At 39.5% G+C, this 12,574-nt stretch overlaps 1 protein-coding gene across 23 annotated transcripts in view; it reads right to left on the reverse strand.

Annotated features, from left to right (window-relative positions):
- Nucleotides 1-12,574, reverse strand: part of PDE4DIP (phosphodiesterase 4D interacting protein) — a 201,798-nt gene that overhangs the window by 60,592 nt on the left and 128,632 nt on the right. For all 23 annotated transcript variants that reach the window (XM_019792716.2, XM_019792719.2, XM_034643237.1 and 20 more), the window contains 11 exons: nt 10,980-11,111; nt 9,865-9,984; nt 9,552-9,644; nt 9,199-9,411; nt 8,173-8,331; nt 7,139-7,252; nt 6,818-6,955; nt 5,943-6,122; nt 3,884-4,078; nt 1,103-1,270; nt 857-938 (listed from right to left, as the gene is read on the reverse strand). In XM_019792716.2, coding sequence (XP_019648275.1) covers nt 857-938; nt 1,103-1,270; nt 3,884-4,078; nt 5,943-6,122; nt 6,818-6,955; nt 7,139-7,252; nt 8,173-8,331; nt 9,199-9,411; nt 9,552-9,644; nt 9,865-9,984; nt 10,980-11,111 — 1,594 coding nt within the window. The remainder of the gene's footprint in view (nt 1-856; nt 939-1,102; nt 1,271-3,883; nt 4,079-5,942; nt 6,123-6,817; nt 6,956-7,138; nt 7,253-8,172; nt 8,332-9,198; nt 9,412-9,551; nt 9,645-9,864; nt 9,985-10,979; nt 11,112-12,574) is intronic.

Here is a 12,574-nt window from a genome sequence, read left to right on the forward strand (position 1 = left end):
AACTTTCTACATTCTTTTTCTTTTTTTTTTTAAAGTAGCTCCATGTAAAACCCAGCACGGAGCCCAACACGGGGCTTGAACTCACGACCCTGAGATCAAGACTGGAGCTGAAATCAACAGTCGGATGCTTAACTGAGCCACCCAGGTGCCCCTTTCATTCTTAATATCATCGAAAAAATCATAAGTTAATTCTCCAAGTCCATAACCTTTCTTATAGCATTATAATCACCACTTCATTAATAATGGTGAGCCCCTATTTCTACAACTCACTGGGTAAATCTCTTCCTTGAAGCTACCCTAGATCCCAACCTTTTGCTCTGTGAAAGTCAGAGACTCTAATGCCCAGCACTCATTTAAGTTTTGCTCTGACTCTTCACAGAATTCATTTGTTTTTAGGGAGTTCAAGGCCTACAATCATCTCTTAGATGGCTGTGATCTTGGCAAATAACTTAATGTATACTGCCTCCCCCTCCCAACACTGTAACGCAGGTTATGTCAAGTTACCATGAGTAGCCTCGGCCCGCTTGAAAGATACCCAGGAGAAGGTGTCAGCACCATGGTCCTGTTGCATAGGTTTGGAAACAATAACCTCCTGCATTTCTGAACCCCTGCAAAGCTATCTGGAAAGTATAATCAGGAGGCAGTTTCCCTGAGCCAAACTGTGTACCCAGAACAACAGTCTCAGTTCAACATAATAAGGGTAGTTCTTTCTAGAATAGACATGTCTTCAGCCTTTTAAGGGGAATCTAAGCTTATTTTTTTTCCAGTAGGAAAAGAGAGTCTTGGCCAAACCTATTAACAGAATTACAGAAAGAAAGACAGAAGATTCCTTAGTGAAATTAAATTTGATACTTACCTAATGAGGACCTGGGTATACTGGTATCCCCTTTGGCAGTCAACGAAGTGCTATCATCTTTGGAGGGTATATGCACCAAACCCTAAAAATTAGAAGAGTCAGGGGATTTAGAAAGGTACAGGAACCATGATCACAATGACAAGGACCCTGGTATGTTCTCACACAATTTGGTATTAAAATGATCAAACTTATGCCTCAAACACAGAAAGAAAAGGCAGTTGGCATGAACATCTACACAATTCTTACTTGATCAGTCTGCTCTCCCAGATGGGGGCTGCTGGATGTAACTTCAGTGGGTTGGTTAGAGATGAGTGCTTGGGACACCATGGAGTCTTTCCCTCCTAAATACTGGCGCAGGGCTTGCAATTCTGAATTTCTTTCCATTAGGGCTTGTACCATCTTCTCTGCAGCGGCCTAGTAAGGAAATCACACATACCATTAGAAAGATACTCTATAAAACAAAATTTGTGTTCTGAAGTCATTCATTAAAAGTCAACTGTTTATAAAAAGCCAGTGGCCCCCCCGCCAACAAAAATAGTTTCCTTGCTTTCAGCTTACAGGGAAAAACAGCTGAAAAGAGACTCTCAGAGGAAGAACACTGGAAAAACTGAATAAAACATATCTATTACAGATCAAACAATCCGAAATTGGCCCTGCCAGAACTCTATCAGGCTAAGGTATTAAGATGCTGGTTTGAAGTGGGATAGCAGATGTCCTTTACTCTGGGATACATGTGTCTTCGGCCTGGATTTCTTTACCCAAATATTCATTTGGTTTGCTCCCTTTATATCTTTGCCTACTGATACCTTATCAGATTGGCCTCCTCTGCATCTCCTATCTAAAACAGCTGTCTTTTCTCTACTCCCAGTTCTCCTTGTCCTGCTAAGTTTTTACAATGCACTTACCATTATCTGATGTATGTTCATTGTCTATCAACTGGATGTAAGTTTCCTAAGGGCAGGTTCTATGATATTTTCTTCAGTGCTAAATCACAAGCACCCAGAACAGTGGCTGGCACATAGTAGGCATTCAATGCATATTTATCGAATGAATCAATTACACGCAAACATTTTTATCAGACCATACAATCAGGAGAATCTGAACCTCAAAACCACCAAACCCAATTTATTTAATTTCAAGTCCCAGTTTTCTAAGACAGACGATATAGCGCAATAAGGAAAAGATCTAGAACATTATTTGTGACCATTACCACATAGAAAGTCTGCACTTAATCAGAAAATCCAGAAGCAATAAACTAAGACTAAAATTACTAGGGGTAAAAGATGATGAATCAGGACTATATTAGCTGTGTCAGCATCAACTGGGGACAATTACTACTGTTTTAATGAGAAGCTGAGCTCTTGTCATAATTTCTAAGGGAAATAAAAGAATAACCTTACATTTTTAGTAAGTAAAATTTGGGCCCTTTAGGGATTTGGACACAACCATCTTAGAGATAACAGTACATTATTAATTTGCCTGAATAAAAATCTGTAGAAGTTACTACGGTAAAAATCGTAATAAATAACACACATGATCTCTTATGTATATGTATATATGATCTATCTGGCTTGCCATTCTTCTTCTAGCAGTGTTGTTTGTAGCAGTGGTCCTCGAAGTGTGGCTCATGAACCGGTAGCATCACCATCACCTGAAAGCTTTTAAGAAATGCAAATTCTTGAGTGCTAGCTATACCTCCTAATTTCTGTCCCCTAGGAGTAAGCCTGGGAATCTACGTTTCTAAAAAGCTATCCAGGGGAATTTCTCCGGCATATAAAATTTTAAAAACAGATCTAGAAGAATACAACCATTACTCTTTTTCTTGAGTTAAATCAATCTTTTGTAATTTCAGTCATCTGCTAGCTTCTACTCTTTTATTATCAGCAGTGTATAATATTTCTTTCTGTAGGTAAAATAAACTAGCTCCTTCAAGTTACAAAGAACACTCAAACAAAGACTTTTGATAGCCTTCTGCCAAAGACTTAAATAATTCACAGTGATTTTGTTAGGTCTACTCTAGAAGCAATTTCTGCAGCTCATGCCAGCATGTTTCTAAGGAAATGTATATTCACTTCAGTGGGCCTGAGGATTAGAAGAGACAACAATAACCATCCCATGATATAAAGGAAGTATTAGAGAATATTATGGTCAAATAAAAAAGGCAAATGAGAAGAATCTAGTCCTCCCTGAAACTGGCTGGGGGGATTCTGAGCATCTGGCCTCTGAAATACAGCACATATCTCTAGCCTTGAGTAGAAAGATACCTGGGAATGAAGATAAATTAAGAATTGATTTTGAGGGGCGCCTGGATGGCTCAGTCAGTTAAGCATCTGCCTTCGGCTCAGGTCATGGTCCCAGGGTCCTGGGATCAAGCCCCACATCAGGGTCCCTGCTCAGCAGGGAGTCTGCTTCTCCCTTTCCCTCTGCCCTTCCCCACCGCTCATGCTTTCTCTCAAAAAAGTAGATAAAAATCTTAAAAAAAAAAAAAAGAAAGAATTGGCTTTTGTAATACCTGTGTACCAGTATTTTAAGATTAATATATTCCATGTTACTATAAGATTATTTATTCTAATTACGGCCTTTGAAAAAAACACCCTCTTTTTTCCTCTTAAGATGATTCAGATTTTATAAGAATTAAGAAAAAATATGTCAAGTGTAAGTTTTCTCATACCTTGGCTAAAAAATAGAAAATACCTCTCAAGTCTTGAGAATTTAGAATCAAAATCGAAAACACTTTAGAACCCTGTATTCCCTTCTGTCAAAATTATCAGATTAAGGAAAGAAAATGTACAGAATGAAGTTAATGGGTACATGTATCGTTTAGGCACCCTTCTCAATGCAGAGTGCTCTAAAAATATTGCATGCTCCTGAGAACAGAGGTAAAACTGTAGGCTAGGTAACAGACTGAAGGAAGAAACCCTAACACAACGGACTGTAAAATCACACACACACACACGCCACAATGTTCAAATGCTCCCTATTCACAGACTATAAATGCAGCGACACTCTCTGCGCATCAGTCCTTACTTGGCTCTCCTGCTCCCTGCTGCTCATAGACTGAAGCAGGCCTTGAATCTCTACTTCATGTTCCACTGCTTGTTTGTTTCGATCACTCAGCAGTTCCTGCAGCATCCTTTCCTTTCGCTGTAGACGCTGGCACAGCTCCTCTGCTACCTCACTCTGCCCCGGTCCAAGTTTACAGAGCAACGTGGCACTAAGATCCTATAACAGAAGGGACACTGTAAGTTCTGGAGGAAAGAATTCCCCCTACTACATATCAAGGAGTTTATAAGAATCTGTTATAGAAGAAAGAGCTATGAGAGTCTGGAGAAGAGCTATCATGTTTTATTCACTTTTGTTTCCCCAGATCAAGCACAGGCCTGGCACACAGAAGACTACATGCCCTGCCTAACCTATGCCCTGAAGTTGCTTCTGTCTACACCATGGTTTCTTTCCGTGGGCTTCTAGTTTTGTCTCAGTTGTGCATTTGGGCTCCTGGTGGGGATCACAAGGAATGTTTCAAATGGAGATTGGTTTCCTAGATTCTTCAGATGGGAGTGCTCCACAACCCTGATTTGCTGTCTGGCCCCAAATTAAATACTCAGAGTATTCAGGCTAGTAATTTACTCTGAGATGCTTAAGAAAACACGAGTAGGAGACCTTGTACAATATTGTAATTGCTCCTGTTTTCTAGGGGAGCTAAGTGAATGGGTAGAATCAGGCTGTGGAAACTTCCAGGCCCTCTGCTTTCCAGGTAGGCTCTGTCCCCTTCCTGACCTGAGGCACTTACCTGTTGGAGTTTGTTTTTTAAGATTTTAATTGAGAAAGAATGAGCGGCAGGTGAGGGAGAAGCAGACTCCCCACTGAGCAGGGAGCTGGATGGGGGCTCAATGAATCATGACCTGAGCCACCCAGGCACCCCTTCCCTGTTGGAGTTCTTGCCTCCAGCACCCAACACTGGGAAGTTGGGTTTTGGTATGGGAAATACCGGTTATTTAACTTGAATCTGCTTCATTTAACTTTGGTAAAGTAACAAGTTCATCCCTCCATCTTTCAATACAGCTGAAGGGCTAAGGGCCTCTGGCTCTTGATAGCTCTTGATTTTGGCTCAGGTAGTGAGATCGAGGCTCCATGCTGTATGGAGTCCGCCTGGGAGTCTCCCTCTGCCCTCCCCCTGCTCACGTGCATACTCTAAAATAAATGGACGTTTTTTAAAAATAGAGCTGAAAGGCTAATCCAAAGCATAAATAGAATGTACCTCAAAACAAGTTTGAGCCATGAACAATATACAANGAACAATATACAAGATTTTCCCCAAAAAAAAAAAAAAAAGAAGACTACATGCTCAACAAAAGAACAAACAATACAGAAAAATACTTATAATGGCAACTCACATATTGTTTTCTGAAGTAGGCCCTTTCCCTATTTGCTTGGGGTACATAATAATTAATATTAGATGAAGATAAATGGACACACAATCCATGTATTTATTTTCTCCCCAGTATAACTTTTATAGGGGAAACACAAAATGATAAGCTGAAAAAGAATAATGAGCACTATATTTATTAGCATGGTGATGAAGTTCCTACTTTTCTCCTGAGAGGTTGTAGATGGTGATTAAAACTGTGGAACCACAGTGCCTGGGCAGCTGACTTGCTCTGTCACTTATTAACTATGTTACTCTGCACAAGTTGTTTCATTTCAGAAGTCTGTTTCCTTGTCTGTCAATGAAGGATAATAACATATACCTCATAGACTTGTCAGGATTCAATGAGTTAGCATTCATCAAGCAATTGTAACAGTGCTTAACAAGTGTGAGCACCATCACTAATAAAAGTTAGCTATCATATTACAGGTGCATGTTTTAGTTCTCATTAATTCTCACATGACTTATTTGAGAAAGATAACTGTCACCTTGAGTTTAGAGGTGGAGGAAAAAAAGTCCCAGTAAAAGCCAATGACTCGCCCCAGCACAGGATGGAATTTAAGACTTGGGTCACCAGCCCCCCAGACCTAAGGAGTCCCAATCCAAGACTGAGATAATGTAATCACTGAACAAATTGCCTTTAATTAACTAAAGTCTTGCCTCCACTTCTTTGTTCCTGTCATGCAGGGATGTCTGTAACTGCTGAATGATACTTTCTTGTTCCTTCTGCCAATGGCTAAATTTGGTTTCCCTTTCTTCTTTCAGCCATTGGAGGTTTTGACAGGTGGCAGATAACTGCTCTACTTCCAGGCCTTTGGCCCTCAGGAGACTCTCCAAACTCTACAGTAACAAAGAAAGCAACTGTAAGTCAAAGGACCACCCCACACTCTGCAGGATAAACAAGAAACTTGATCCGCCTTCAAATCATCTCATAAAGTATCAATTTTTTTGCAAAAGTAGAAAACTTAGTATCTAATCTAACAATGCCATACTACTTTTTTCTTTGGTTTTAGAAACTCTCATCTAATTTGTTTAGAAAAATAAATATATTATAAGTGCAGTATTTTTGAGGAGGCAGGCTATGCTACAGAAGAAGTGAAGGACTTCTTTAAGAAGTGGCAGATGGTTAAATACAAAAGCTCTAAAATACATATCCAAAAATAGTCCAGAGTAAATATTAATAACCAAGTGTTCTGTGACTATACAGGGATATGCATATATTAATGAGAAAACAACAGTATAACAGCTGTACCCTGACAATGCTTCTGTAAAAGTATATCGATATTGACAAAGATTAGAAACAAATCAGGAGGTAGGTCTAGAAATCCATATTCACAATAAAGTCCACAGCAGAAGTACTAACACTTCTCACTTCCTCATCTATAATGATGGATAACTACTTTTGTTGTCATCGTATTTTTTTTCTTATAAAGCAAATACCTTGGTTTTCAGAAAATGAGGGAAAGGGCTGATGCTTCAGGCTTAGCATCCAAGTGGGACAAGGGATATCAAGTCATGGCAGACTGTGCTCTTACCTGCATGGTAGCTTCATTAGAGGAGAGAATACCACGCAATCTCTCTAAGTCATGATCTCGCTCTCGCACGGCGAGATGAAGTTGACGCAGTTCTTTTTCTTTCTCTTCCAGAGTGGAGAACTTTTCATCTATAGCCCGCTGCAAGGAAAGCAAGGATCCTAAAGCTCCTTAGGATTCACTATTGTGATCACACTTACTCAATAAAAATAGAAAGGAAGGGAAGACCAACTCCAAAAAGCAGCAAATTAAGTAGACACATATTTCTGAGTACCTATGTGCAGAGAGTAATCCACACTGCCGTAAATAAATTAAGGTGCATACCTCTAGAGCAACATCTCGGTCCTGTATTCGCTGCCGAAGTTTCTCAAGCAACATTTCATCTGCTTCAAGGGTTTTGTCCGACTTATCTCGATACTGCAGGAGCTCCCGAAATTCCTAATGAGACAAAAAAAATATTTCCCTTTATTCATTTATGCAATATGCATTGAATTCCTCCACTTCACCGAACAATGTGTTATTCAGGATATAAAACAAAATGTGATCACGCTCAAGGAAAACACAGGTTAGCAGAGATAACATACATACATACAAATTGTTAACTATTGTACGCGCGTGTGCGTGTGTGTGTGTGTGTGTGTGTGTGTATACATGAGTCTGCATATACACAATATACATATACGGGTGTGTATGTCTGCTAGCTAGCTACTAGGGGAATACAGGATGCACTGTCTAAATTTGCCTGAAGGTGTCACTAAAGATCTCACAAAAGAGGTTACATTTGCTCAGAGTCTTAAAGGACTGGGAGTTTCCCAAGTGAAGAGCAGGTGGGGGGGGCAGTATTTCTATCAGAGAGAAAATGTATGCACAATACATGCACACTATGAAAAAACTGTATGCTCATCAGAACGTAAGGGATTCAATGCGACAAGCTTAGGGCAGGAGACCAGTCACAGTCTTCAGTGTTCCATTCTTCCCTCCGACGTTCATTTTATCACATAAGTAACTGGAAATTTCTATACAGATGTCTTCACTTACTAGACTTGAGAAGAGTGGTCATATCTTCTGTCTTCCCAGCACCCAGCATACTATCGGATTCACAGAGGTGTTTAGTAACTACTTGCTGAATATTTATTGCTTAAGTCTTTCAGGTCTCTGTTTATTATTTCCTACACTTGCTGGTTAGCATTGCGGTTCATGAATTGTACTTTCTACTTATTTTGAATCCTCCTGGTTCCCATCTCTCAATGTTCTACATGTAACAGGTACTCAACACAGCTGGACTAATCTGAGATTACATGAACAGAACTCTCAGAGCTCTGAGTCCAGTTTCAGTTAAAACCATTACTTAGACTCACCTGAAGCAGTTGCTCTTTGTGACTCACACTGTGGTTTAGGTGCTGAATGTGTTGCTCATGGGTTCTAATCTCATTGTACTTTTCAGTCTCCAGGGTACGAAGCTGTTGGCTCTTACTCTGCAATTCTCCTTGGAGCTGCTGCAAGGCTTTTCGTAATTCCTGAATTAAACAGATTCCCTTTTTCAAACAATCTAAAATTTTCACATGGTTACTAGATAGGGAGGCCTTAAAATTTTCAAGGCATATGGAATAAAATACAAAGAAGCAGAAAAGTGCCATTCTTACAGTTACTCTAGAAACAATATACACGAATCAAATAGGATATGGGAAATTGTGGGAACGGTGAATGGCGATAAGATGTAAATTTCATATTACATAGTTCAATACTTACTCTCTAGTTTAAAAATCATAGATCTATATAACTACTAAGCAGAACTCTGTTCCACTGTAACCATGGATAAGCTCAAGGATAGAATATTCCTATCATCCTTTTACATCTTAAAAAAAAATGGATAGCATATGCTCTAACCTAATAAGATAAAGGAACCACTTAAGAATTGTTTTATTTTTTTAAAAAAGATGTGTCTAATTGTGCATGCCATTCCTTTGCCCTTGGTGGTTGTTCCCCACTATTCTGTCTTGCTAACCTTTACCCACCCTTCAAGAATAACCCCAGATAGCTCCTCCTTCATGAAGCTTTCCCTGCTTCCCTTCCTCAGCCCCTCCTGTATATTCCTACAGGACCCAAACATACCTCCTTTACCTCATTTCGGTATTTACACTAAAATTCTGTTTATGCGACTGTCTCATACTCAACTACAAATAATAGGAAAGAGCTTGTGATATTGACTCTTGTATTTCCAGAACACAGCCCAGTCTCTCGCACATGGTATGAGGGCAATAAATGTCAAACTGAATTACTCAGATTAAGCAAGTGACTCAAGGATTCAACACAAACTGTCCTGATGAAAAGTTATTATCAGGGCAAAGTCAGCATCTCTGACCACAGAGCGACTGCTGATTTACCTGGTTATGTCTCCAAGATGCCTCTTTCTGCTGTTCTCTTTCTTGGGCTGCAGCCTCTACAAACTGCACACATCGTTTGGCATCAGCCAGCTGGCGTTCTTTTTGACGCACTGCCCTCTGGAGTTTCTGTATTTCAAGCTGGCTGTAGAACAAAGCACTCTGAAGATCAAGCAGAGCCACCTGTTGCTGAGCTGCGGAAATACCCTCTGAGTTCTGGAAAAAGAGTAAAAATCACAGTCACAAGGAGGACAAGCGCCAAGCAGCTGAGAATACCAACAAAATCAGAACTGTGACTGAAAACGGCACTTCCTCAACTGGAGTCTCGCCTCCTGCCCTATGTGACCCTCACATACATGAAGTTGTCCCAGCTGGCTTTGGTGCAGCATTTCTCGAAGCTTTGCCATTGTGTCATTTTGACCTTCAATCACCTGGTACAACTCCTCGGTCTGAAAATGAGACAGCGAGTACCAAACACATTAGTAAACTGAAAATAAATTCCATGATCTCATCTGTACAGATTTTAGAAATACCAATTTATATTACAGTACAGTTTCTCTAGACTAACATCCGTTAGTCTGACGATCTATTTCTACAAAATACGGAATGCGTGTCTACTTTAATGGAACGAATCATTTCCTCATAGGTCTCTGACTGCCAAACATTTACCTCATTTTCCCTGCTCTTCAGAGTTTCCTTGAGGCTTTGAATTGTACCATCCTGCTTCTGAGATGACTCCTGAGCAGACTTTAGTTCACAGCTCATTTCATTTAGTTTCTCTTGAAGAATCTGAATTTGGCAAAGAAAAACTGTTAGGTCAATTTCTTTTAACTTCAAATGCAGCCAGAAAGTCCATCCTCAAATCTAGGTTTAAAGGATTTTCTAGAGAATATTACCTTGTTAATTTTCCGTTACGTGTAGTAACCATTAAAGCCCTAAATCATTCATTAAGATTTTACATAAGATTACATTCAAAGTAGCAGGAAATATGAAATACTTCCTTCAATATTCAATTGCTTCAATTCATATGTACTGTGTTTTCTCTGTAATGGGCAGCTGTACTGGGCACTTGTCCACATGAGTTACTGTGGGTCACNTTGGGTTTTTTTTTTTTTTTTTTTTTTTTTTTTTGAGAGAGAGAGAGAGAGAGCACGTGCGTGTGTGCAGAATGGGGGGAGTAGGGGCAGGGAGAGAATCTTAAGCAGGATACTGCCTAGCACAGAGCCCACTGTGGGGCTCGATCTCACGACCCTGAGATCATGACCTGAGCTGAAATCAAGAGTCAGAAGCTTAACCAACTGAGTCAGCCAGGTGCCCCTCAATGTGGATCCTTTACACAAAGACCAAGAAGCTCTGCTATCTAGGACAGGACGGAACAGTACAAGGATACACCAGGCCAGAAGCTCAGCATTCAAACTGTGGGCATTGATAAAATTTTCTTCTAAGCAAATGTTAGACTCCTTGGGCTCTAAAGGGGTAAGAAGTTAAGCTAAAATCAAAAGTATAAACTTCCTGTCTTGGTGCCTTATACAGTTAAAGACTACATTCAAGTTTTAATTACAGATCTAAAAGACACCAGAAATTCTCATCTGTGCACAGCAGGCTAAAATCTTGATGAGAGATAAAGGAAAGAACTATACTTTTAATCAAAAATATTCCCCAGACCAACAGGAATACACAGTATCCATCTCCCAAGTCCTACTCAGAGAGGTTAAGAGCCTCAGCTAGAGCCAGTCGCGTCCTCAGGAAGCCCTGTGATCTCCAAGGACCTGGACTGATCGTACCTTGTTGGTGGCCTCTGTTTGCTGGATTTTTTCCTGGAGTTCTGCCAAGTGGGAATCAGATACAGACTGCTGAGTTATAATGGTCTCATCTGAATTCAGCTTTTGTTGTTTGAGTAACTCTTCAGTCATGGGCTAGGGAGAAGCAGCAAGACAAGCACGTTGAGCTAAATGTAGCCAACAATAAATTTTATCTTCAAATGTCTCTGGCATCTTTTGGCAGAGACTTAGAAAACCAAAATTGTCACACGAATTATCAGTACGAATTCCTAAAGACAGTCCTGTTCCTTATTAAGAGTACTGATTTACTTCCACCCTCTCAATATTCCCTAGCTCCCTCCCTATCTTTCCCTGGGAACTCACCAAATACTACGTGATGACCAAATATGCACTTTATCCTATTTCTAATCAGGGAATTCAATAATCAAACCTCTATCATCCCTAAGAGCTAGAAAAGGTACATTTCAACAATGCCCATCCACAATCCTGGAAAAATGGGCAGATTCTGAATATGGACTATACATTATAATATTTTATCAATACTAAATTTCCTAAATTTGGTAATTATCTTGTCGTTATGTAAGAGATGTTCTTGTCTTTATGAAATATATGCTTTAGTATAAAGACTCATAATATCTGCAACTGATTCTTAGATGGTTTAGGAACAAAGAAAATACTGTGTCTATATAGACAGTGGGAGTGAAACAGCAAATGTGGCAAAATATTAGTAACTGGTGAATCTGGATAAATGTTAGCAATTTGTGAATCTGGGAGTTCTTTGTATTTCTCTCATGACATCTCTATAAATTAGAATTGATTTCAAAATAAAAAGTTTAACAAAAAACTTAAAAATAAATTTTGAAATCCTTAATGGTCTGGGAAGGAGGTTTGTTTTACAGGAATATCAATTCACCAAAAAGATTCAGGAGGAAAAAAAACCCACATATTGTTTATATAATGTCACAATAAATCAGGCTAAGATAAACTTACAGAACTGGACCTAATGTTTATTATGAGCTAATGGTACTAAAATAAAACTGTAGGAATTCACTGTGGCATTAAAATCCATCTCCTTTCTCCCTGACCCTTCCTATCCATCCCCTACTCCAATTAGGAAAAATATGAATCCATTAGGAAGAGAAAAGGGCAACTGCTGTTCATTTTCCCTTTCCCTCACACTTTCAAATTGATTACCACCTTCTAGGCAGTGGGGTTAGAGCTTACCTTAAATCCCTTCCTGACAGCAACTGACTGAAAGTATTAAGATTTCAGAAAAAAACTTTTATTCTTCCAATGCTACTTATCGATTTTTTAAAACATCTGTTAAGTATAATATGCAAAGCACTGTGGGAGTTGGGAGTTAGGAGCTATATAATAAAGGAACAAGGAAATACACAAAATACCAGATAGTAACACACCCTATGCTGTAAAACAGAAAAGCATTACAGAGTGGTAAAGTTACTCCAAGGTGGCTGACCAGTTACTTTAAACTGGTTAAATGGAGACCTGCAGGACAGAAAGCCAATCCTGCAGAACCGAGGCAGAAGGAACAGCTAATGAAAAAGGCTTACAGTGGCTATGAGCCGGGGACAGAAAGG

This window comes from Ailuropoda melanoleuca, chromosome 14, assembly GCF_002007445.2.
Source record: "Ailuropoda melanoleuca isolate Jingjing chromosome 14, ASM200744v2, whole genome shotgun sequence".
Classification (NCBI taxonomy): Eukaryota; Metazoa; Chordata; class Mammalia; order Carnivora; family Ursidae; genus Ailuropoda; species Ailuropoda melanoleuca.